General features: G+C 39.2%; 1 protein-coding gene and 1 long non-coding RNA gene across 3 annotated transcripts in view; both read left to right on the top strand.

Annotated features, from left to right (window-relative positions):
- The window catches only part of tbc1d9b (TBC1 domain family member 9b), a 45,251-nt gene extending 33,129 nt beyond the window's left edge, over nt 1–12,122 (top strand). Inside the window, exons 15-23 of one of the 2 annotated variants that reach the window (XM_072914909.1) lie at nt 2,451–2,549; nt 2,621–2,689; nt 2,770–3,010; nt 3,075–3,140; nt 3,261–3,329; nt 3,446–3,496; nt 8,193–8,246; nt 8,318–8,403; nt 11,253–12,122. In XM_072914909.1, the coding sequence (XP_072771010.1) occupies nt 2,451–2,549; nt 2,621–2,689; nt 2,770–3,010; nt 3,075–3,140; nt 3,261–3,329; nt 3,446–3,496; nt 8,193–8,246; nt 8,318–8,403; nt 11,253–11,807 (1,290 nt within the window). In that variant the 3' untranslated portion in view covers nt 11,808–12,122. Of the gene's footprint in view, nt 1–2,450; nt 2,550–2,620; nt 2,690–2,769; nt 3,011–3,074; nt 3,141–3,260; nt 3,330–3,441; nt 3,497–8,192; nt 8,247–8,317; nt 8,404–11,252 lie in introns of both variants that reach the window. The other variant, XM_072914908.1, reaches the window with a different exon arrangement.
- Nucleotides 12,123–15,630: 3,508 nt separating this feature from the next.
- LOC133617403 (uncharacterized) overlaps nt 15,631–25,195 on the top strand; it is an 88,973-nt gene continuing 79,408 nt past the window's right edge. The window contains exons 1-2 of the long non-coding RNA XR_009817003.2: nt 15,631–15,774; nt 16,028–16,109. This is a non-coding gene — a long non-coding RNA (uncharacterized lncRNA). The remainder of the gene's footprint in view (nt 15,775–16,027; nt 16,110–25,195) is intronic.

A 25,195-nucleotide genomic window follows, 5' to 3' on the forward strand; every position in this document is an offset into this window, starting at 1 on the left:
AAGCTGCTGTTTGGATAGATCGATAGATAGTACTTTATTGATTCCTTCAGGAGAGTTCCCTCAGGAAAATTAAAATTCCAGCTGCAGTGTACAGAATTGAGATCGAATTTGAAAAGTAAATAATGGGGGTATAAATAGGAACAGAATAGAAAAATATTACAATAAGAATAAAAATAAAAAGCAACAATCACAATAAAAATATAACAGTAAAATAAGAATATAACAAGAGAAACTTTGTGACTTCAATAATAAATATGGCAGTGCCATGTTGGCATTTTTTTCCATAACTTGAGTTGATTTATTTTGGAAAACCTTGTTACATTGTTTAATGCATCCAGCGGGGCATCACAACAAAATTAGGCATAATAATGTATTAATTCCACGACTGTATATATCGGTATCGGTTGATATCGGTATCGGTAATTAAGAGTTGGACAATATCGGAATATCGGATATCGGTAAAAAAGCCATTATCGGACATCTCTAGTCTCAGTCTAACTCCTGGAGTCGTATAGTCTCAGATGTACTCCTAAAATTATGTGGTCACGGTCTAACTCCTGGGTCTGAATAGTCTCATTCAGAAACTGTACAATCTCGGCTTAACTACTGAAGTCATAATGTCTCAGTCAAAAACCGTACAGTCCCGGTCTAACTCCTGTAGCCGTACAGTCTGTCATACACCGTATGGTCTTGGTCTAACTCCTGGAGCCATTAAGCGTCAGTCAAAAACAGTATGGTCTCGACTTAACTCTTGCAGCTGTATCGTCTCAGATAAACTCTTAAAACCGTTTGGTCTCAATTGAACTCTTAAAACCGTATCGTCTCAGTCTAACTTCTGAAGCAGTATACTCTCAGTTGAACTCCTAAAACCGTATGGTCTCAATCTAACTCCTGAAGCCGTATCGTCTCAGAGGAACTCCTGAAATTGTGTGGTCACGGTCTAACTCCTGGGTCTGAATAGTCTCATTCTCGGGCTAACACCTGGAGCCATTAGGCCTCAGTCAAAAAACGAATGGTCTCGACCTAATTCCTGGAACCGTATTGTCTCAAATGAACTCTTAAAACAGTATGGTGTTAGTCTAACTCCTGAAGTCGTATCGTGTCAGTTGAACTCCTAAAACCATATGGTCTCGATCTAATTCCTGGAAAATATCTCAAATGAACTCCTAAAACCGTATGGTCTTAGTCTAACTCCTGAAGTCGTATCGTGTCAGTTGAACTCCTAAAACCGTATGGTCTCAGTCTAACTCCTGGGGCCGAATAGTCTCACTCAAAAACTGTACGATCTCAGTCTAACTGCGGAAATCATAATGTCTCAGTCAAAAACTGTACGGTCTTGGGCTAACTCCTAGCATTTGTCAAGTAACAAAATATTCGACGCTGAGGAGTTAGGGTGACCATTTCCATGACACCAAAAAGGAGGACATTATGCGCCATATCAATAAATTACTATGGTGTACATAGGACTCTGGTATACTCTTATTTATAGTACAATTTTGAGTGGTTTAAAGATGATGTTTGTGTGGCTGAATAGGAAAAAATATTAAAGTCAAGTGTTTGTTAACAGTATTTGTATTATATATATATATATATATATATATATATACCTATAGAATTAATTTAAAGCTAGCTTTTTAACGTTAGCATGCTAACAGGCAGCATTTGTCAAGTAACAAAATATTCGACGCTAAGGAGTATACCTATAAACTTAGCTAAAAGCTAGCCTTCTACTGTTAGCATGCTAACAGGTAGCATTTGTCAAGTAACTAAATATTCGATGCTGAGGTGTATACCGATAACATTTGCTAAAAGCTAGCCTTCTACTGTTAGCATGCTAACAGGTAGCATTTGTCAAGTAACAAAATATTCGATGCTAAGGAGTATACCAATAAAATTAGCTTAAAGCTAGCCTTCTACTGTTAGCATGCTAACAGGTAGCATTTGTCAAGTAACAAAATAATCGACGCTAAGGAGTATACGTATAAAATTAGCTACAAGCTAGCCTTCTAACGTTAGCATGCTAACAGGTAGCATTTGTCAAGTAACTAAATATTCGATGCTGAGATGTATACCTATTAAATTAACTATAAGCTAGCCTTCTGACGTTAACATGCTAACAGTTAGCATCAGTCAAGTAACAAAATATTCGATGCTGAGGTGTATACCGATAACATTTGCATAAAGCTGGCCTTCTAACGTTAGCATGCTAAGAGATAGCATTTGTCAAGTAACAAAATATTTGATGCTGAGGTGTATACTTATTTTATATTAACTACAAGCTCGCCTTCTAACGTTAGCATGCTAACAGGTAGCATTTGTCAAGTAACTAAATATTTGACGCTAAGGTGTATACCTGCAAAATTTGCTAAAAAAGCTATCATTCTAATATTAGAATGCTGACGTTAAAAAAACTTTTGGACACTGACTGATGCTTCCTGTCGTGTCAGCAGAAGTTCGGCAGCCTTCGCTCAGATGTCATTGAGCAGATGAGGTTCAAACAGAGGTTAAAGGTCATCCAGTCGCTGGAGGACACCGCCAAACGAAGCGTGGTGGGTGATGGCGCCGGCGAATGCTAACGTGCTAACGCGGGCTGAGCGCTGACGGGTGCGTTTGTGCGCAGGTGAGAGCGATGATGACGGAGTCGGCCTTCAGCATCGAGGAGCTGGAGGAGCTTTACTGTCTCTTCAAGGTGGGAACGCCTGTCCCAAGTCACATGATTGACAGCTCCCCGGTGTCAACGCGGTCCCGCCCTCTTCCGGTCTCTTTCAGTCCAAGCACATGACCAGTTGCTACTGGGGCTCCAGCAGCTCCGCGGCCGAGCGCCACGACCCGAGTCTGCCCTACCTGGAGCAGTACCGCATCGACCCGCTCCAGTTCAGCCAGCTGTTCGCCGCCCTCGCCCCCTGGATCTGCGGAGACCACACCACCACGCTGTCGGCGCGCCTCTTCAGAATCCTGGACCAGAACCAGGACGGCCTGGTCAACTTCAAGGAGTTCATCACGGCGCTCAGTGAGTGGACGCGTACAACGCCAACCGACACGTGGACTTACTGCCTTGTTTCGTGTGTGTGCAGGCGGCATGTACCACGGAGACATGACGGAGAAGCTCAAACTACTCTACAAGCTCCACCTCCCGCCTGGTAACTCCGCCCCCACACGGGTCTGTGTGTGCGTGTGTACCTGTGTGCGTGTGTGTGTTTATGGCCGTGTGTGTGATCCCAGTAAACACAATCCTGACTGGTTCTTTGTGTGGGTGGCAGCATTTTGTCCTGAGGAGGCGGAGTCTGCATTGGAAGCTTCCCAGTTCTTCACAGAGGACCCGCTGCAAGGTGCACACACGCACTAGTCATTCCTGTGTGTGGGTGTTGTTGATACAAGTGTGAAACTCCTCTTCTACTCTGCTTCCAATCTTCTTTCCCTGTGTCCTTCTTCTTTTATCCGGAAGATTCCTTCCTGCCCAGCGTGGACAATGTGAGCCCGCAGGAAGTCCCAACAGGTTTGTGCCTGTAGCTTTAAGAACATCTCGGTAGGGATGATGTTTGATAAGAAATTATCGAGTTCGAGCATTATCGAACCGATTCCTTATCAATTCTCTTATCGAATCCAGATAGGTTGTTGTATATGGAAAAAAACACAATATTTGGTTTAACAAAAGCTCACTTTTATTTTATAAGAATAAAATAAAATAAAATAAAAAAATAAATATTGACTGTTACCCCCCCCCCCCCCCCCCCCACCCAAAAAAAAATAAAATAAATTGACTGTTTTTACCCAAAGTATATTAAGTGGGACGGCGTGGCGCAGTGGAAGAGTGGCCGTGCGCGACCCGAGGGTCCCTGGTTCAATCCCCACCTAGTACCAACCTCGTCATGTCCGTTGTGTCCTGAGCAAGACACTTCACCCTTGCTCCTGATGGGTGCTGGTTAGCGCCTTGCATGGCAGCTCCCTCCATCAGTGTGTGAATGTGTGTGTGAATGGGTAAATGTGGAAGTAGTGTCAAAGCGCTTTGAGTACCTTGAAGGTAGAAAAGCGCTATACAAGTACAACCCATTTATCATTTATTTATTATAAGTGGGATTTTTCAGAAAAACAAATATATACAGTAACACAAAAACAAACTGTCTCTGTGATCACTATAGGTGTATAAATAATAATATAGTGTTAAATAAAATCAGTCCCTTGGACACAAAACTGAAAATAATACAGCTATCCAAAAAGTGCACTTCTGCTGCTATTGGAACATACTAACTACACACACAGGCAGACAGCTAACAAACAATCCAAGACGTCTAATAAAGTTCCAAAGCAGATTAATCCATTTAGGCTCTTTATTGTTGTTGATCTTGCTTTGTCTTTTCCTATCTTTACTTTTGTCTAGCACTGGACTGTTATTATTTTTTTTAAACTGAAATACACACAATGACAAATATATAAGCTATGTGATTCGATTAACATACTGAAATTTAATACACAATATGTAAATATTGGCTTCACACAAATATACAATACTATCATCAAACAAATACTTCTGAGTGTTGAAACTATTTCGATGGTGGAAATACACGACTGGCAGCCATTTTAAGTCCTCAAAACATCCATTGAAACAGTGCACAAAAATCGTTTTTCAATAAACATCTTAGTATCAAACTTAACCACTTTCCACCTTAATATTGAGTTACATAAACAAGTTAAACAGTTTACTTACAGACATATCTTTTCCAAGGCTTGTAAGAGCTAACACAACTTGTCTACTTCTCAATTGTCTCATGAACTGAACTGACGTCGCCAACCCGGAAGTGCCCAAACTAATGACGCGTAGTATTTTCATATCGCCACAAGGTGTTAGTAGGAGTCTACAATCAAATGGGCATAACATTGCCGTCCCATAGGGCATTTCCTGTGGGAAGGGATTCGTTCCCAGGGATTCGAATAAAGAACCAACTCTTTTTCTTTACTATAGTGGCCTCGATAACGGGAACCGGTTCTCAAAAAGGGATTTGAGTCAATGGAATCGGTTCTTTTCTTATCGAACAACCTGGAGAACCGGTTTCGAACATCATCCCTACATTTCGGCCCCTTGGCCCCGCCCCAGTGCAAGTGATCGCATTTGATAGGCTGACAACGGAATGTCTAAAAGTCTCAAATCTGTGCACTTCTGTATCGACGTTCCTTTGTGTCTTTATCACGGAAGCCTTATTTGACACTAAATTTATGGAACTGAATATTGTGCGTTTGAATTTTGCGAATTGAATTTTTTTTACATCAAATTATGCTGATTGTTTTATTGAATAAAAATGTTTGTTCTCAAATATTCAGTGTTAAAATTGTGTTTTAAAATTATGTAAAAAAAATAAAAAAATAATAAGTGTCAAAAATTTAGTACCGGTATGTAAAAATTTGGTGTAAAAAAATCTGTTTAAAAAAATTATGTATAAAAAAATTCATTGTAAAAAAAATGGCAGTTGTAAAAATATTCCAAACGGGACAAGTGGTAGAAAATGGATGGATGGATGTATTCATTGTAAAATAAATTTTGATGTATACAAATTCAGTGTAAGAAAAATGTCTGTGTATAAAAATTCAGAGTAAGAAAACTGTAATAAAATATATATTTTATTGTAACATTTAAAATGAGCTGATTATGATAACTATGCGGTTCAGTTGTTCTATCTTGTTTTCCTATTACATTTGAGTTTCATGTGCAATACAGTTGCACTTCCAAGACATTAGATGGCAGTACTGTATAGGCTATCTATTGTATGTTGTCTAACTAGGAAGTAGCTTCCTCCAGGAAGCTCAATGTGTTATATTGCGCCTTACAAAGTGTTTATTTATCATTTATAGTTCAGGATTAATCGTTTTAATGAGATTAATCAAATTTTGGAACCAGTATAATATATAGATATTTTTCCAAGAACTACAAACCCCGTTTCCATATGAGTTGGGAAATTGTGTTAGATGTAAATATAAACGGAATACAATGATTGGAAATCCTTTTCAACCCATATTCAGTTGAATGCACTACAAAGACAAAATATTTGATGTTCAAACTCATAAACTTTATTTTTTTTTTGCAAATAATAATTAACTTAGAATTTCATGGCTGCAACACGTGCCAAAGTAGTTGGGAAAGGGCATGTTCACCACTGTGTTACATGGCCTTTCCTTTTAACAACACTCAGTAAACGTTTGGGAACTGAGGAGACACATTTTTAAGCTTCTCAGGTGGAATTATTTCCCATTCTTGCTTGATGTACAGCTTAAGTTGTTCAACAGTCCGGGGGTCTCCGTTGTGGTATTTTAGGCTTCATAATGCGCCACACATTTTCAATGGGAGACAGGTCTGGACTACAGGCAGGCCAGTCTGGTACCCGCACTCTTTTACTATGAAGCCACGTTGATGTAACACGTGTCTTGGCATTGTCTTGCTGAAATAAGCAGGGGCGTCCATGGTAACGTTGCTTGGATGGCAACATATGTTGCTCCAAAACCTGTATGTGCCTTTCAGCATTAATGGCGCCTTCACAGATGTGTAAGTTACCCATGTATTGGGCACTAATACACCCCCATACCATCACAGATGCTGGCTTTTCAACTTTGTGCCTATAACAATACGGATGGTTCTTTTCCTCTTTGGTCCGGAGGACACGACGTCCACAGTTTCCCAAAACAATTTGAATTGTGGACTCGTCAGACCACAAAACACTTTTCCACTCTGTATCAGTCCATCTTAGATGAGCTCAGGCCCAGCGAAGCCGACGGCGTTTCTGGGTGTTGTTGATAAACGGTTTTCGCCTTGCATAGGAGAGTTTTAACTTGCACTTACAGATGTAGCGACCAACTGTAGTTACTGACAGTGGGTTTCTGAAGTGTTCCTGAGCCCATGTGGTGATATCCTTTACACACTGATGTCGCTTGTTGATGCAGTACAGCCCGAGGGATCGAAGGTCACAGGCTTAGCTGCTTACGTGCAGTGATTTCTCCAGATTCTCTGAACCCTTTGATGATATTACGGACCGTAGATGGTGAAATCCCTAAATTCCTTGCAATAGCTGATTGAGAAATGTTTTTCTTAAACTGTTCAACAATTTGCTCACGCATTTTAAGTTAAGTTAAAATACCAATGATTGTCACACACACACTAGGTGTGGTGAAATTTGTCCTCTGCATTTAACCCATCCCCTTGTTCACCCCCTGGGAGGTGAGGGGAGCAGTGGGCAGCAGCGGTGCCGCGCCCGGGAAATTTGTTGACAAAGTGGTGACCCTCGCCCCATCCTTGTTTGTGAATGACTGAGCATTTCATGGAATCTACTTTTATACCCGATCATGGCACCCACCTGTTCCCAATTAGCCTGTTCACCTGTGGGATGTTCCAAATAAATCTTTGATGAGCATTCCTCAACTTTATCTGTATTTATTGCCATCCATCCCAACTTCTTTGTCACGTGTTGCTGGCATCAAATTCTAAAGTTAATGATTATTAGCAAACAAAAAATGTTTATCAGTTGGAACATCAAATATGTTGTCTTTGTAGCATATTCAACTGAATATGGGTTGAAAATGATTTGCAAATCATTGTATTCAGTTTATATTTACATCTAACACAATTTCCCAACTCAGATGGAAACGGGGTTTGTAGAAATTTAGTGTGAATGCTGAGGAGCTAAAGCCAAACTGAAATGCTAACAGTTAGCATGCTGGCCAGATAGCATCAAGTAACAAAATAAATGAGCTAAAAGAGCTAGCATGCCAAAAGTATTATGCTAACATGCTAACAATCAGCACTTTCAAGTCCGAGTCCATGGTTCCCAGGCCCGGAAAAGGGTGGACTGCCATCTCCGGATTCAGCCAAACTCCCTCTAAGTGCCGCTTGAGTGACTGTTAACATGAGCCGGTGTTTAGTCTGACGTCAGGTGCAACCAATATCCAAATATGGCACTGTTCCATTTTACGTGAAACGATACCCGATAGTACCGACAGAATTCAGTCCGGTCGGTGCCTATAAAAGTACTAAATTTGGCACCCATCCCTACTTGTGCTCAATGACATCACTGATGGGGGTGTGGCCTATTAAGCTAACAAACTTCAGGTCCTGAGGTTGAAGTAATGACTGGGTCTGTGGCGACCATGATGGTGATGATGATGATGATGATGATCATGATGATGATGATGATGATGATGATGTTTTGCAGGGGAGGAGGACAAGAAGGACCCAGAAGGAGGCAGGTCCAGTGAGGAGAAGAAAGGTAGACGTCCGAGACTTTGAGACGTGAGTGTTTGATGCCGCCATTAACCTTTGACCTGCGTCTGCTGCCAGAGGACTACAGGTACTACCTGAGGATGTGGGCCAAGGAGAAGGAGCCCAAGAACGAGACCATCAAAGACCTGCCCAGGATGAACCAGGTGAGCAGAGCTTGGTCCGCGGTCAAGCGTGACTCTGTGTTTGTGTTTGTATTTCTATCCCCGTGGGACCAACGACCTGACATTTCACAACGCCGTGGGGTCCAAATTTTTGGTCCAATGCATTGGAATCAATAGAAAACGGCCTCTGATTAGGCCCTATGCATTTATTTCTTTTTTTAAATGGTCCCCTGGAGGTCAATTTTCCTGATTTAGGTGTGTAAAGTGTGCTGGACAAGTGGTCAAACATAGGTACTGCAGTGTGTGAATTGGTCCCCATGTGGTCATTTCTGACATGTGTGTTTTTTTTTATTTCTATCCCAGTGGGATCAAAAACCTGACATTTCGCAACGCAGTGGGGTCTAAATTTTTGGTCCAAAGCATTGGAATCATTACAAAATAGCGTCCGATTAGGCCCTATGCATTTTTTTCTTTTTTTTAGATGGCTGAGATAGGCTCCAGCGCCCCCCGCGACCCCAAAGGGAATAAGCGGTAGAAAATGGATGGATGGTCCCCTGGAGGTTAATTTTCCTGATTTAGGTGTGTAAAGTGTGCAGGACAAGTGGTCAAACATAGGTACTGCAGTGTGTGTATTGGTCCCCACATGGTCATTTCTGATGTGTGTGTGGGTTTTTTTCATTTCTATAACCCGTGGGACCAAAAACCTGACATTTCACAATGTTGTGTGGTCTAAATATTTGGTCCAAAGCATTGGAATCATTAGAAAATAGCGTTAGATTAGGCCCTATGCATTTTTTTCTTTTTTTTAGATGGTCCCCTGGAGGTTAATTTTCCTGATTTAGGTGTGTAAAGTGTGCAGGACAAGTGGTCAAACATAGGTACTGCAGTGTGTGTATTGGTCCTCACATGGTCATTTCTGACTTGTGTGTATGTGTTTGTATTTCTATCCCCGTGGGATCAAAAACCTGACTTCACAACGTTGTGGGGTCCAAATTTGTGGTTCAAAGTATTGGAATCATTAAAAAATAGCGTACGATTAGGCCCTATGCATTTTTTTTTTAATGGTCCCCTGGAGGTTAATTTTCCTGATTTAGGTGTGTAAAGTGTGCAGGACAAGTGGTCAAACATAGGTACTGCAGTCTGTGTATTGGTCCCCACATGGTCATTTCTGATGTGTGTGTGTGTTTTTTTCATTTCTATAACCCGTGGGACCAAAAACCAGACATTTCACAATGTTGTGTGGTCTAAATATTTGGTCCAAAGTATTGGAATCATTAGAAAATAGCGTTAGATTAGGCCCTATGCATTTTTTTCTTTTTTTTAAATGGTCCCCTGGAGGTAAATTTTTCTAATTTAGGTGTGTAAAGTGTGCAGGACAAGTGGTCAAACATAGGTACTGCAGTGTGTGTATTGGTCCTCACATGGTCATTTCTGACGTGTGTTTTTTTATTTCTATCCCCGTGGGATCAAAAACCTGACATTTCACAACGTAGTGGGGTCCAAATTTTTGGTCCAAAGCATTGGAATCATTACAAAATAGCGTCCGATTAGGCCCTATGCCTGTGATGAGGTGGCGACTTGTCCAGGGTGTACCCCGCCTTGCGCCCGAATGCAGCTGAGATAGGCTCCAGTGACCCCAAATAGGGACAAGCGGTAGAAAATGGATGGATAGATAGGCCCTATGCATTTTTTTTTTTTTTTAAATGGTCCCCTGGAGGTAAATTTTCCTGATTTAGGTGTGTAAAGTGTGCAGGACAAGTGGTCAAACATAGGTACTGCAGTGTGTGTATTGGTCCTCACATGGTCATTTCTGACGTGTGTTTTTTTTATTTCTATCCCCGTGGGACCAAAAACCTGACATTTCACAACGCCATTGGGTCTAAATTTTTGGTTCAAAACGTTGGAATCAATAGAAAAGAGCCTCCAATTCGGCCCTATGCATTTTTTTCTTTTAAATGGTCCCCTGGATGGGAATTTTCCTGATTTAGGTGTGTAAAGTGTGCAGGACAAGTGGTCAAACATAGGTACTGCAGTGTGTGTATTGGTCCCCACATGGTCATTTCTGTGTGTGTTTGTATTTCTATCCCCGTGGGACCAAAAACCTGACATTTCACAACGCCATTGGGTCTAAATTTTTGGTTCAAAACATTGGAATCAATAGAAAATAGCCTCCAATTAGGCTCTATGCATTTTTTTCTTTTAAATGGTCCCCTTGAGGTTAATTTTCCTGATTTAGGTGTGTAAAGAGTGCAGGACAAGTGGTCAAACATAGGTACTGCAGTGTGTGAATTGGTCCCCACATGGTCATTTCTGATTTGTGTGTGTTTTTTTATTTCTATCCCCGTGGGACCAAAAACCTGACATTTCACAACGCAGTGGGGTCCAAATTTTTGGTCCAAAGCATTGGAATCATTAGAAAAAAACGTCCGGTTAGGCCCTATGCATTTTTTTCTTTAAAATGGTCCCCTGGATGTCAATTTTCCTGATTTAGGTGTGTAAAGTGTGCAGGACAAGTGGTCAAACATAGGTACTGCAGTGTGTGTATTGGTCCTCACATGGTCATTTCTGACTTGTGTGTATGTGTTTGTATTTCTATCCCCGTGGGATCAAAAACCTGACTTTTCACAACGTTGTGGGGTCCAAATTTTTGGTTCAAAGCATTGGAATCATTAGAATATAGCGTCCGATTAGGCCCTATGCATTTTTTTTTTTTTTTAATGGTCCCCTGGAGGTTAATTTTCCTGATTTAGGCGGGTAAAGTGTGCAGGACAAGTGGTCAAACATAGGTACTGCAGTGTGTGTATTGGTCCTCACATGGTTATTTCTGACGTGTGTGTGTGTGTGTGTGTGTGTGTGTGTGTGTGTGTGTGTGTGTGTGTGTGTGTGTGCAGGAGCAGTTCATCGAGCTGTGTAAGAGCCTGTACAACATGTTCAGCGAGGAGTCTCAGGAGCAGCAGCTGTACCACGCCATCGCCACCGTGGCCAGCCTGCTGCTGCGCATCGGCGAGGTCGGCAAGAAGTTCAACAGCAACAACCACAACGGCGCCAAGAAGACTGACGGCGAAGTGTCGGGCGAGGCTCCCCCCGCGTGCCGAGCGCCGGCCGACATCCGCCCGGAGCCGCCGGAGGAGGATCCCCGAGACGACACGTCCGTGTCGTCGTACTCGATGGTGAGCTCCGGCTCGCTGCCGTGCGACGACATCTCGGACGACGTGGTGCTGGTGGGCGGCGAGCGGCAGAGGCGGGGCAGCGGGCTGGACGCCGATTGGTCCATCACCTTCGAGCAGGTGCTGGCGTCCATGCTGACCGAGCCGCCGCTGGTCGACTACTTTGAGCAGAAAAGGGACATCCAGGCCAAGATGGCCGCCTGTAAGGCCCAGCGAGCGGTGGAGCGTCAGACAAGCTCCGCCTCCTCTGACCATGAACTCAGCCAGCATTCTGTCTGAGTGACCTTTGCCCTCACTGTGTCCTCAAATTTCATGTCCTCATCGACATTTCCTGTTTTTTTTTTTCAGGAGGAAAGTCTTTTATTGTGAAAGAGCCAATACTAACACGTCTTTACTGATCGCCGAGTCCACCATTGATTTCACTGATGATGATCGGAAGTTTCTAGAAGGTTCATGTTGTAACACATCAATCTTCATGCGACACAAATATGTTTATGTATATGAACACACTTTTATTGTTTGGACTTTTTACTCCTCACTAATGTAATGTCTATTAAATAACTTGTCTTTATGAAAATAAACCCGATTATTTGCCTTTAGTCACTATTTCCTGTTGGCCTCCTGAATACAAAATGTCAGTGATTTTCAAACTGGTACGCCAAAGAATCCCTGGAATAAAGTACAGTGTTTTATTTTCCTATATTTAAACACGGTGTTACTGTTCAAAATGCTAGCAATGTTACAGTGGCCAAAAATATGAAATATACTTGTTAAATAAAATCTCTGCCTTGTTTTTAATGAGTACTTAGGCCTACTATGCTACTGTATTTTAATGCTGGTGGTTATGGTGGTACTGGTAGAGACATTTTTTTCTGAGGTGGTACTGCAATATGTAGTTTACAAGTAAAAAGACATAATAGTAAGACACAATATGTTTACCAAAATACTAACAGGAGCCTACATGTAGCGCTCGTTCACCAGCGATGGGTGAAACTGAAAATGTTGATATCGATATGATACCAGGTAAATACAGGACTAGTATTGCCAATACTGATACTTCTAGAACACAGCGATGGGTGAAACTGCAAATGTTGATATCGATACAATACCAGGTAAATACAGGACTAGTATTGCCAATACTGATACTTCTAGAACAGGGGTGTCCAACTCTTATTGTTGAGGGTCACATCGCAGTTATGGTTGCCCTGAGAGGGCCGCTTTTAACAATGAGTAATATATGAACATACGTGTGTGTGTGTGTGTGTATGTATATATATATATATATATATATATATAAAATTAAAAATATATAATTAAAAAAAATGTTTTTTACATAAACCCCAAAATTAATTTTTTAATTTTACTTTAAAAACTGGCAGCTGAGTCACCAGATTTTTACAGTAAAAGCAGTGGGTTTTTACAGCATATAAAAATTTGAATAAATGGAATGGAATGGAGAAACAATACCACTGTTTTAGCTGTAAAATTCAAGCAACAGAGCTGCCAGTTTGTTTGTTTTTTACCCTAAAATCTTGTTTTAATATATATATTATATTTTTTTTATGTTTTAGTGTCTTACTGTATATGGAAAAAAACAGTACCAAAGTTGATTTTACAGTAAAAAACTCAGTAGGCGGATTTTAACCGTAAAATCTATTGTCAATTTGATTGATCATTTGTTTTGAAATCATAAGTTAAGCAGATGTTTAAGTACAGTATTTATCTTTATTTAAACATTTTTTTTTTTTGAAATACATGATAATATAGTATTTTGAATTTTAAAAGATATACAATTGCATGTGGTACACGATTTTTAATGTCAAAAGGGAAATAACAAATATATTTAGTAAGAAAAGATTAATCATTTTCTACACGCATATTTTTTTCAGGCTTTTGCGGGCCACATAAAATAATGTGGCGGCGCAGATGTGGCCCCACGGCCTTGAGTTTGACACCTGTGCTCTAGAAGCTCATTAAATGTCTTTATATAAATGTGTTGATCATGATTACAATTAGAAAATAAATAAATAATACACAAATAACATTTCGTAATGGAGATAAAAGAAAGAAAATATTAAAACATTTTATCCAGAACATTTCTGTAATAAAATGAATAAAGATGACGTAAATAAATCGGATGTAGGTCAATATTATATATAAAGGTAAGCATAAAGTATGAAATAATGTGATATCGTTTACAATTAGGGGGAGTATGATTTTATGGATGTACTGTATATGCATAAGCAAATGTAGAGATGGGAGTTTTTTTTGTATTGTAATTTCCCCTTTTGTTTTTTTTCTCTTATTACATTTATTATAGGCATTGTTTATTTACTTTGAAATGTTTACATGTTCTTTGTGGGAGAAAAAACAATGTTGGAGGACAAGACATATTTTTATGAAACAGGTGCAATACAGTAATAATGAATTAAGAAAAATAACTAAATAAATTATTTAGTTATTGTATATATATATATATATATATATATATATATATATATATATATATATATATATATATATATATATATATTAGGGCTGCAACTAACGATTAATTTGATAATCGATTAATCTGTCAATTATTACTTTGATTAATCGATTAATAATCGGATAAAAGAGACAAAATACATTTCTATCCTTTCCAGTATTTTATTGAAAAAAAAACAGCATACTGGCACCATACTTATATTGATTATTGTTTCTCAGCTGTTTGTGAATGTTGCAGTTTATAAATAAAGGTTTATATATATATATATATATATATATATTTTTTTTTTTTAAATATTAAAAAATAAAAAATAAAAAGCCTCTGCGCATGCACATAGCATAGATCCAACGAATCGATGACTAAATTAATCGGCACCTATTTTTATAATCGATTTTAATCGATTTAATCGATTAGTTGTTGCAGCCCTAATATATATATATATATATATATATATATATATATATATATATATATATATATATATATATATATATATATATATATATATATATAACTTTTTATGAACAATATCAAACAATACAACTATTCAATTTGAATACATACAATTGTTCGGGCAAAATCAAAATCCACTTAATTTTTATAGCTCTCTTACCAAACTGTTTCCAAGTGCAGTACCTAAAATGAAAAAGTTATTCAATTAAAAGTATTTAAAATATCATTAGATAAAATGACAAAACAAAAACACCAAAATAAGCCAAAACTAATCAATAAAATAGAATAAAACAATAGAAGACACAGAGAACCAGATGACCCAAGCTTAGAGATGTCCGATAATATCGGCCGATAAATGCTTTAAAGAGGAATATCGGAAATTATCGGCATCGTTTTTTTTATTATCGGTATCAGCTTTTTATTTTTATTGTTTTAATTCTTTTATTAAATCAACATAAAAAACACAAGATATATTTACAATTAGTGCACCAACCCAAAAAACCTTCCTCCCCCATTTACACTTATTCACACTCATTCACACTCATTCACACAAAAGGATTGTTTCTTTCTGTTATTAATATTCTGGTTCCTACATTATATATCAATATATATTAATACAGTCTGCAAGGGATACAGTCCGTAAGCACACATGATTGTGCGTGCTGCTGGTCCACTAATAGTACTAGCCTTTAACAGTTAATTTGACTCATTTTCATGAATTACTAGTTTCAATGTAACTGTTTTTATATTGTTTTATTTTCTTTTTTATTCAAGAAAATGTTTTTAATTGATCTTATCTTATTTTATTTTATTATTTTTTAACCACACCTGGTTGTCCAAATTGGGCATAATAATGTGTTAATTCCACGACTGTATATATCGGTATCGGTTGATATCGGTAGTGGTTGATATCGGTATTGGTAATTAAAGAGTTGGACAAAATCGGAATATCGTATATCGGCAAAAAGCCATTATCGGACATCCCTCAAGCTGAATTAAAAAAATAAATAAAAGTATGTTTTGAGACGAGACTTACAACTTAAAATAAACTATATAGTACGAAATCACAAAACATCGATACTGTCATGTTAGTATCACTTTAACACTGATATTAATATTGGTACTGATAGCGCGCACTACCCGGATGTGACGTCACTCAGTTGGAAACCCAAATCCCGGGCAACTAAACAAAACCGACGTTAACACTTGTTAAGCGACACGACGACTGTTAACCTCATTGTTGTCACGTCTCAAGAGTTTTATGTTGTCGAATGTTTCAAGTGGGTCTGCTTCCACGGACAACAAGTAAGAAACTAAGCTTCCTAACAGCTAACAGCTAACTTGTACCATAGCTATGGCTCATACTGTAATGACAACATTTGTGCTGAATGTAAATGAGCTATGCTTCCGGGTTGTTTTCCCTCAAACAATTTTATTTACAACATCAAAATAGAAGAACTGTTTGATTAAGTAAAATTGTAAAAAAAGGAAATTAAAAAGAAGTTGGTTATGAACGGAAAGGTCCAGTAGTGACGTGTCCTAACGACTGAACCAATAGGATTGGAGAGGAGGCGGGACCAAAGGAATGGAACGTTTCCTGTGGATGAACACTAGAGGGAGCTGTCGTGTTGTGGCGTGAGGTAAGACCGCTTTAACGTTAAATCACAGCATATCAGAAGACTAAAAGGACATATTTTAACAAGCTGGCAATGTAACATTATATTAGCATAGTTAGAAAAAAGTACTTCTTTAAAACAACTATCCATTTGCTAGTTTTTTTTATTACCTGCAATATAGTGCATTCCTAAAATACTAATTTCAGCTTTTATTTTAAGCATGGCCCCCATCTAGCACCAGGTGGGTTGTTTGGACTAAATAAAAGAGGCATTTGGTGAGTGATATTAAAAGTCCAGCCCAGGGGGCACTTGCAGTCTTTTAGAGGAGTCTTCTGTGGTTGTTAAAAATTATTGATAATAAAATGAAGGTGTTAGAGCCCAGAAATTAAGCTAGTTGGAAAAATGCACGCTTCATTTTTTTGTATGATGGGATGGGCTTTAGGGCGGGTGTGAATAAAATGTAATATATAATGGAATAAACAGTGCAGTGTCATGTTTTTTTTTTTAAATAAATAAAACAAACACTTGTGTGAAGATGGCCCCCCTTATCATTGCAAATATCAACATAACAAAAAGTGAAAAAGTGCAATATATTTATCTGTACAGTAATCTATTTATTTATTTATATATATTTATTTATTTTATATATATATATATATATATATTTATATTTATTTATTTATATATGCACCTTATTGCTTTTTTATCCTGCACTACCATGAGCTTATGTAACGGAATTTCGTTCTTATCTGTGCTGTAAAGTTCAAATTTGAATGACAATAAAAAGGAAGTCTAAGTCTAAGTCTAAGTCTATAACACTGTCATTCGTTTGTGCTGTAGAAATGTATTTATTTGATATTTTTGTATGTCGTTTGAGAAGATGACACGGTAATTACATAAAAACTACAAAACCCAAAACTAGTGAAGTTGGCACGTTGTGTAAATCGTAAATAAAAACAGAATACAATGGTTTGCAAATTATTTTCAACCGATATTCATTTGAATAGACTGCAAAGACAAGATACTCAATGTTCCAACTGAGAAACTTCATTTTGTTTTGCAAATAACCATTAACTTAGAATTTAATGGCAGAAACACATTGCAAAACAGATGTCACAGATACCACTGTGTTACATGGCCTTTCCTTTTAACAACACTCAGTAAACATTTGGGAACTGAGGAGACCAATTTTTCAAGCTTTTCAGGTGGAATTCTTTCCCATTCTTGCTTGATGTACATCTTAAGTTATTCAACAGTCCGGGGGTCTCCGTTGGGGTATTTTAGGCTTCATATTGCGCCACACATTTTCAATGGGAGACAGGTCTGGACTACAGGCAGGCCAGTTTAGTACCCGCACTCTTTTACCATGAAGCCACGCTGTTGTAACACGTGGCTTGGCATTGTCTTGCTGTAATAAGCAGGGGCGTCCATGACAACGTTGCTTGGATGGCAACATACTGTATGTTTCTCAAAAAGTTGTATGTACCTTTTCAGCATTAATGGTGCCTTCACAGTAGGGCTGGGCGATATGGCCTTTTTTTAATATCTCAATATTTTTAGGCCATGTCACGATACACAATATATATCTCCATATTTTGCCTTAGACTTGAATGAACACTTGATGCATATAATCACATCAGTATGATGATTCTATGTGTCTACATTAAAACATTCTTCTTCATACTGCATTAATATATGCTCATTTTAAACTTTCATGCAGATAGGGAAATCACAACTAAATTAATTTAGCAAAAGTGTATTTATTAAACACTTATTACACAAACATTCATGTCATTTCCAAAACAGAAAGTGCAAGATTGTCAGAGACATTTTAAAACAAGCTATTAGTGCACTTTAGTGCATGATGTCACTGAGATGACTTATTAAAACAACACTAAATTAAAGTGCACTTTTTGTACAGAACGCCACTACAATAGTTTAAAACAAATAAAGTGCACTTTTGTGCATGATGTCACACAAGATATTTCAATAAGTGTCAAATAAAAATGAGCTGCATAATAGGAAATCAAATAGCGTATGTCCTTCGCTATGTGGTAGGTTCCTGCGGACGTTATCTCCTTCTCTTGTTGACTATTTGTTTCATACAGTGTTGATGTGGAAATGGTTGCTTCGGCATTTTGTTGGTGTGGCACCAGACGGAGATGTTGACATGCGGAGTTTCAAGCACTCTTCATTCTCTAGCGGGTGACTTTTCAAATGATGCTACAAATTAGCAGTAATGCTACTTTTTGTAGCAAAGTTTTTGCCCCACACTTGACATATTACGGTTGTCTGTTCGACATATTCCCACTTGAAGCCAAACCACTGCCAGACGATGGACCCCCTGCTGTTTTTCTTGGGAATTAATTATTCCTCCATTTGTTACCAGATTCGCACCTTCTCTCTCTCGTATTACCACTCGCACCACAGCTAACGTTACCCATACTGCTACCTCTCTGCTCCACGAGGGCGTATACGTATGTGACGTATGTAAGAAGGTGCGCTTGTTTTATGTCTCTGTGAGAAGGAGAGACAGGAAAGAGTGAGAAGAGCCTGCAGGGTAATGCCCGCAGCTAAAAGCAACTGCGTGAGAACGTATACTCCAATATCAAGATATAGTCATTTTCTATATCGCACAGAGACAAACCCGATATATCGCCCAGCCCTAATTCACACTCACATTCACACACCGTTGACAGATTCGCACCTTCTCTCTCTCGTATTACCACTCGCACTGTTAGCATCACAGCTAACTTTACAATGTCGCTACCTCTCTGCTCCGCGGGAGCGTGTGACGTTGCACACGTGACGTATGTAAGAAGGTGTGCTTGTTTTAAGTCTCTGTGAGAAGCAGAGACAAGAGAGAGCCTGGAGTGTAATGCCCGCAGCTAAAAGCAACTGCGTGAGAATGTAACGTATTTTCCGCACTATAAGGCGCACCTAAAAACCTCACATTTTCTCAAAAGATGACAGTGCGCCTTATAATCCAGTGCGCCTTATATATGACCAATATTGAGCCACAACAGGTCTTGCAACTACGGTAAGCCGCCGCCGCCGACTTTATTTTCCCCCGTAGAAGGAGAAGCGCGCGGTGCATGCTGGGATATATGACTGCGCGAGGCGTGCTGTTTCATTTCCATTTGTTTGTTTCTGTAAAGATCAGTGGAGCGTAAATGCCTGGGCTGATATATCAGTCTCAACTGTGGTCCGAGCTTTCAGGAAGGCAGGAATTGTCACTGAACTGCTAGACAACAGCAGCGACAGTGACTCCGTTAATGACGACTTCGACGTATCCGCCCAACTGTTTAATTCGGACACTGAAGAAGAAGAATTCGAGGGATTCGTGAATGAGGAATAACTTCATAAAGTGAGCTTTACATTAGGGCTGGGCGATATATCGATATGCGCGATACATCGCAGGTTTGTCTCTGTGCGATATAGAAAATTACTATATCGTGATATTCGAGTTTGCGTTCTCACGCAGTTGCTTTTAGCTGCTGGCGTTACACGACAGGCTCTCCTCGCTCTTTCCTGTCTCACCTTCTCACAGACAGCAAGCGCAGCTTCTACATACTGTCATGTCATACGTCACATATGTATACGCCCTCCCTGAGCAGAGTGGCATGGCTAAAGTTAGCTGTGATGCTAGCGGTAATACGAGAGAAAGAAGGTGCGAATCTGCTAACAAATGAAGGAATCATTAATTCCCCCAAAAAACAGCAGGGGGTTCATCGTCTGGCGGTGGTTTGGCTTCAAGCGGGAATATGTCGAACAGACAACCGTAATTTGTCAAGTGTGGGGCAAAAGTGTTGCTATAAAAAGTAGCATTACTGCTAATATGTAGCATCATTTGAAAAGTCACCTGCTAGAGAATGAAGAGTGCTTACTCCGCATGTCAACATCTCCGTTCGGTGCCACACGCCCACACCATCAAAATGAAGAGGCAACCATTTCCAGATCAACACTGTATGAAAAAAATAGTGATTTTTTTAGTTGTGATTTCCTTCTCTGCATGAAAGTTTTAAAGTAGCATATATTAATGCAGTATGAAGAAGAATGTTTTAATGTAGCCACATAGAATCATCATACTGCTGTGATTATATGCATCGAGTGTTCATTCAAGGCTAAGGCAAAATATCGAGATATATATCGTGTATCGTGATATGACCTTAAAATATCGCGATATTAAAAAAAGGCCATATCGCCCAGCCCTACTTTACATGTTTATTTTGTGTGTTGTGTTGTGTGACATTAACGTTTGAGCAACGTTGAGTTATTGATATATTGTTATTGCTCTGCACTATTTGGAGTGTTACTATATTGTGATTGCACTAACGTTTGATTTACCGTAACAGTATCACTGTTTTTTACCTGTTTATTGAATCAGGGAAAAGTTCCCCTCCACTATGTGATATAAATGTTGCACTACATGTTATACCTTGCTGTTGTTAAAAGATAAACAAAACACCACGTCACTGACTTTACCTCAGGGAAAATAATACAACAGCTGTTTATTCATTTCGGGACTGAACGGAGTTGTCAGAATTCTGGTTTGTAATCTATTAATAAAGTTTGACTGACCTATCTGACCTCGGATAAGCGGAAGAAGATGGATGGATGGATGACCTATCTGACTGTTTTGTTGACATTCCCTTTAGCGCAGCGCCATCTAATGGATGCATAACGTAACCCCAGCCTCTACTGTAGCGTCTATTCTATGCGCCTTATAATGCGGTGCGCCTTATATATGAACAACGTTTTATAATAGGCCATTCATTGAAGGTGCGCCTTATAATACGGTATACTCGAATATCACGATATAGTAATTTTCTATATCGCACAGAGACAAACCCGCGATATATTGAGTGCATCAATATATCGCCCAGCCCTACTTCACAGATGTGTAAGTTACCCATGTCTTGGGCACTAATACACCCCCACACCATCACACATGCTGGCTTTTCAACTTTGCGCCAAGAACAACCCGGATGGTTCTTTTCCTCTTTGTTTCGAAGGACACAACGTCCACAGTTTCCAACATTAATTTGAAATGTGGACTCGTCAGACCGCAGAACACTTTTCCACTTTGCATCAGTCCATCTTAGATGAGCTCCGGCCCAGCGAACCTGGCGGCGTTTCTGGGTGTTGTTGATAAATGGCTTTGGCTTTGCATAATATAGTTTTAACTTGCACTTACAGATGTAGCGACAAACTGTCGTTACTGACAGTGGTTTTCTGAAGTGTTTCTGAGCCCATGTGGTGATATCATTTACACACTGATGTCGCTTTTTGATGCAGTAGCGCCTGAGGGATCGAAGGTCCGTAATATCATCGCTTACGTGCAGTGATTTCTCCAGATTCTCCGAACCTTTTGATGATATTACGGACAGTAGAAGGTGAAATCCCTAAATTCCTTGCAATAGCTCGATGAGGAATGTTGTTCTTAAACTGTTGAACAATTTGCTCGCGCATTTGTTGACAAAGTGGTGACCCTCGCCCCATCCTTGTTTGTGAATGACTGAGCATTTCATGGAAGCTACTTTTATACCCAATAATGGCACCCACCTGTTCCCAATTAGCCTGTCCACCTGTGGGATGTTCCAAATAAGTGTTTGATGAGCATTCCTCAACATTCTCAGTCTTTTTTGTCACTTGTGCCAGCTTTTTTGAAACATGTTGCAGGCATCAAATTCAAAATGAGCTAATATTTGCAAAAAATAACAAAGCTTTCCGGTTCGAACGTTAAGTATCTTGTCTTTGCAGTCTATCCAATTGAATATAAGTTGAAAAGGATTTGCAAATCATTGTATTCTGTTTTTATTTACCATTTACACAACGTGACAACTTCACTGCTTTTGGGTTTTGTACATAGAAACTATAATAGACCCTCAAAAAAATTGTAGCACAAATAAATGACAGTGTTATTTTGATCATTGCAGTGATAAGGGGGCCCACTTCACGCAGGTGTTTGTTTTATTCACAAAAAAACACAACTTTCACATTAGCTTCTCATGTCGTCTACTTTTTTTCTATTTCTTGCTAAGAGCAAACGTCATCTTGACCTCTCCTTTGTTTTACTTGCTGCCGTACCGTGAAGGCTTGACGCCGGCTTGCGAAACGCCAGCTGAACAACTCGCCTCCCGAGCCCGACTTGACTCGTCTTCACGCGTGGCCGAAGATCTTAAGGAGGCACGTCTGCACGTCGTCGGCTCACTCCGCGCCACAGAATGTGCGTGCGTTAAAACATGTTGCACGTGGACAGTGGAGGTGGATGACTGGTGGCTTCTATTATGCTTGCATATATTCTCATTGATATTGTATTTCTGTCCGATATCAGAAAAAAAATGGGATCGGATTATAGCAGGATTATAAACAAACCTCGTTTCCATATGAGTTGGGAAATTGTGTTCGATGTAAATATAAACGGAATGCAATGATTTGCAAATCCTTTTCAACCCATTTTTAGTTGAATGCACTACAAAGACAAGATATTTGATGTTCAAACTCATAAACTTTATTATTTTTTTGCAAATAATAATTAACTTAGAATTTCATGCCAAAGTAGTTGGGAAAGGGCATGTTCACCACTGTGTTACATCACCTTTTCTTTTAACAACACTCAATAAACGATTCGGAACTGAGGAAACTAATTGTTGAAGCTTTGAAAGTGGAATTCTTTCCCATTCTTGTTTTATGTAGAGCTTCAGTCGTTCAACAGTACGGGGTCACGATGTCGAATATTTCCAAAAACAATTTGAAATGTGGACTTGTCAGACCACAGAACACTTTTTCACTTTGCATGAGTCCATCTTAGATGATCTCGGGCCCAGAAAAGCCGGCGGCGTTTCTGGATGTTGTTGATTTTTGGCTTTCGCTTTGCATAGTAGAGCTTTAACTTGCACTTACAGATGTAGCGACAAACTGTACTTAGTGACAGTGGTTTTCTGAAGTGTTCCTGAGCCCATGTGGTGATATCCTTTTAGAGATTGATGTCGGTTTTTGATACAGTTCCGTCGGAGGGATCGAAGGTCACGGTCATTCAATGTTGGTTTCCGGCCATGCCGCTTATGTGGAGTGATTTCTCCAGATTTTCTGAACCTTTTGATGATATTATGGACCGTAGATGTTGAAATCCCTAAATTTCTTGCAATTGCACTTTGAGAAACGTTGTTCTTAAATTGTTTGACTATTTGCTCACGCAGTTGTGGACAAAGGGGTGTACCTCGCCCCATCCTTTCTTGTGAAAGACTGAGCATTTTTTGGGAAGCTGTTTTTATACCCAATTATGGCACCCACCTGTTCCCAATCAGCCTGTTCACCTGTGGGATGTTCCAAATAAGTGTTTGATGAGCATTCCTCATCTTTATCAGTATTTATTGCCACCTTTCCCAACTTCTTTGTCACGTGTTGCTGGCATCAAAGTCTAAAGTTAATGATTATTTGCAAAAAAAAAAAAAGTTTATCAGTTTGACATCAAATATGTTGTCTTTGTAGCATATTCAACTGAATATGGGTTGAAAATGATTTGCAAATAATTGTATTCCGTTTATATTTACATCGAACACAATTTCCTAACTCCTAACGGGGTTTGTACAAACGTGTCTGTAATACGCCAGTAAAACGGCTGATCAAACAAAACAGAAGTCATCACCATGGGCCCACTAGCTGCGTAAGCTCGCTCAACAATCACCTAAACAGACTCAATAACTACACAGTGACGTTTCGGTGAATTCAGTGAAGAGTTTGTAAAACACAAACAATACAAAAAGAATGCCATTAATAATACTAACACAGACACTCGTAAACGTGTTCGCATGTAAGCTAATACTAACGACGCCAGCTTTATTACATTACGATAGCACGTACAAATATGCATGAAAACGCTCCTACAGACATCACACATGGGACGCTTTAATAAGTAAGAATTGTTTTAGTTATATTGTAGAACTTACAGGGCAGCACGGTGGCAGAGGGGTTAGTGCATCTGCCTCACAATACGAAGGTCCTGAGTAGTCTTGGGTTCAATCCCGGGCTCGGGATCTTTCTGTGTGGAGTTTGCATGTTCTCCCCGTGACTGCGTGGGTTCCCTCCGGGTACTCCGGTTTCCTCCCACCTCCAAAGACATGCACCTGGGGATAGGTTGATTGGCAACACTAAATTGGCCCTAGTGTGTGAATGTGAGTGTGAATGTTGTCTGTCTATCTGTGTTGGCCCTGCGATGAGGTGGCGACTTGTCAAGGGTGTACCCCGCCTTCCGCCTGATTGTAGCTGAGATAGGCTCCAGCGCCCCCAAAGGGAATAAGCGGTAGAAAATGGATGGATGTAGAACTTACAAACGTCGCTTCAAGTAGGGCTGGGCGATATGGCCTTTTATTAATATCTCGATATTTTTAGTCCATGTCACGATACACGATATATTATCAGGATATTTTGCCTTAGCCTTGAATGAACACTTGATGCATATAATCACAGCAGTATGATGATTCTATGTGTCTACATTAAAACATTCTTCTTCATACTGCATTAATATATGCTCCTTTTAAACTTTCATGCAGAGAGGGAAATCACAACTACCGTATTTTCGGACTATAAGTCGCAGTTTTTTTCATAGTTTGGCCGGGGGTGCGACTTATACTCAGGAGCGACTTATGTGTGAAATTATTAACACATTACCGTGAAATATAAAATAATATTATTTAGCTCATTCACGTAAGAGACTAGACCAGTGGTTCTTAACCTTGTAGGAGGTACCGAACCCCACCAGTTTCATATGGTTATTCACCGAACCCTTCTTTAGTGAAAAATAAAATATTTTTTTTCTTAATTGAATCTTAATTTATAAATATTAATCATGAAATTATGTTATTATATTAAAGAAATACTAATAAAGATATATTTTACAGACAGAAAGTTACAGGAATGTACGCATGATCCCATGTTTACATCTCATTGTGCAACATGTGAATGTTTAAGTGGGAACTAAATGCGATATCTGAAATGGGTACAAATTATTTCCAAAGCAGGACCTCCACCCAGACATAAAATACTAGTACACAGCTCCTGAAAAAACAATATGTTTTGTTATAGTCATTGTAAGTGGGCCAAAACAC

Source organism: Nerophis lumbriciformis, linkage group LG16 (genome assembly GCF_033978685.3).
Source record: "Nerophis lumbriciformis linkage group LG16, RoL_Nlum_v2.1, whole genome shotgun sequence".
Taxonomy (NCBI): domain Eukaryota; kingdom Metazoa; phylum Chordata; class Actinopteri; order Syngnathiformes; family Syngnathidae; genus Nerophis; species Nerophis lumbriciformis.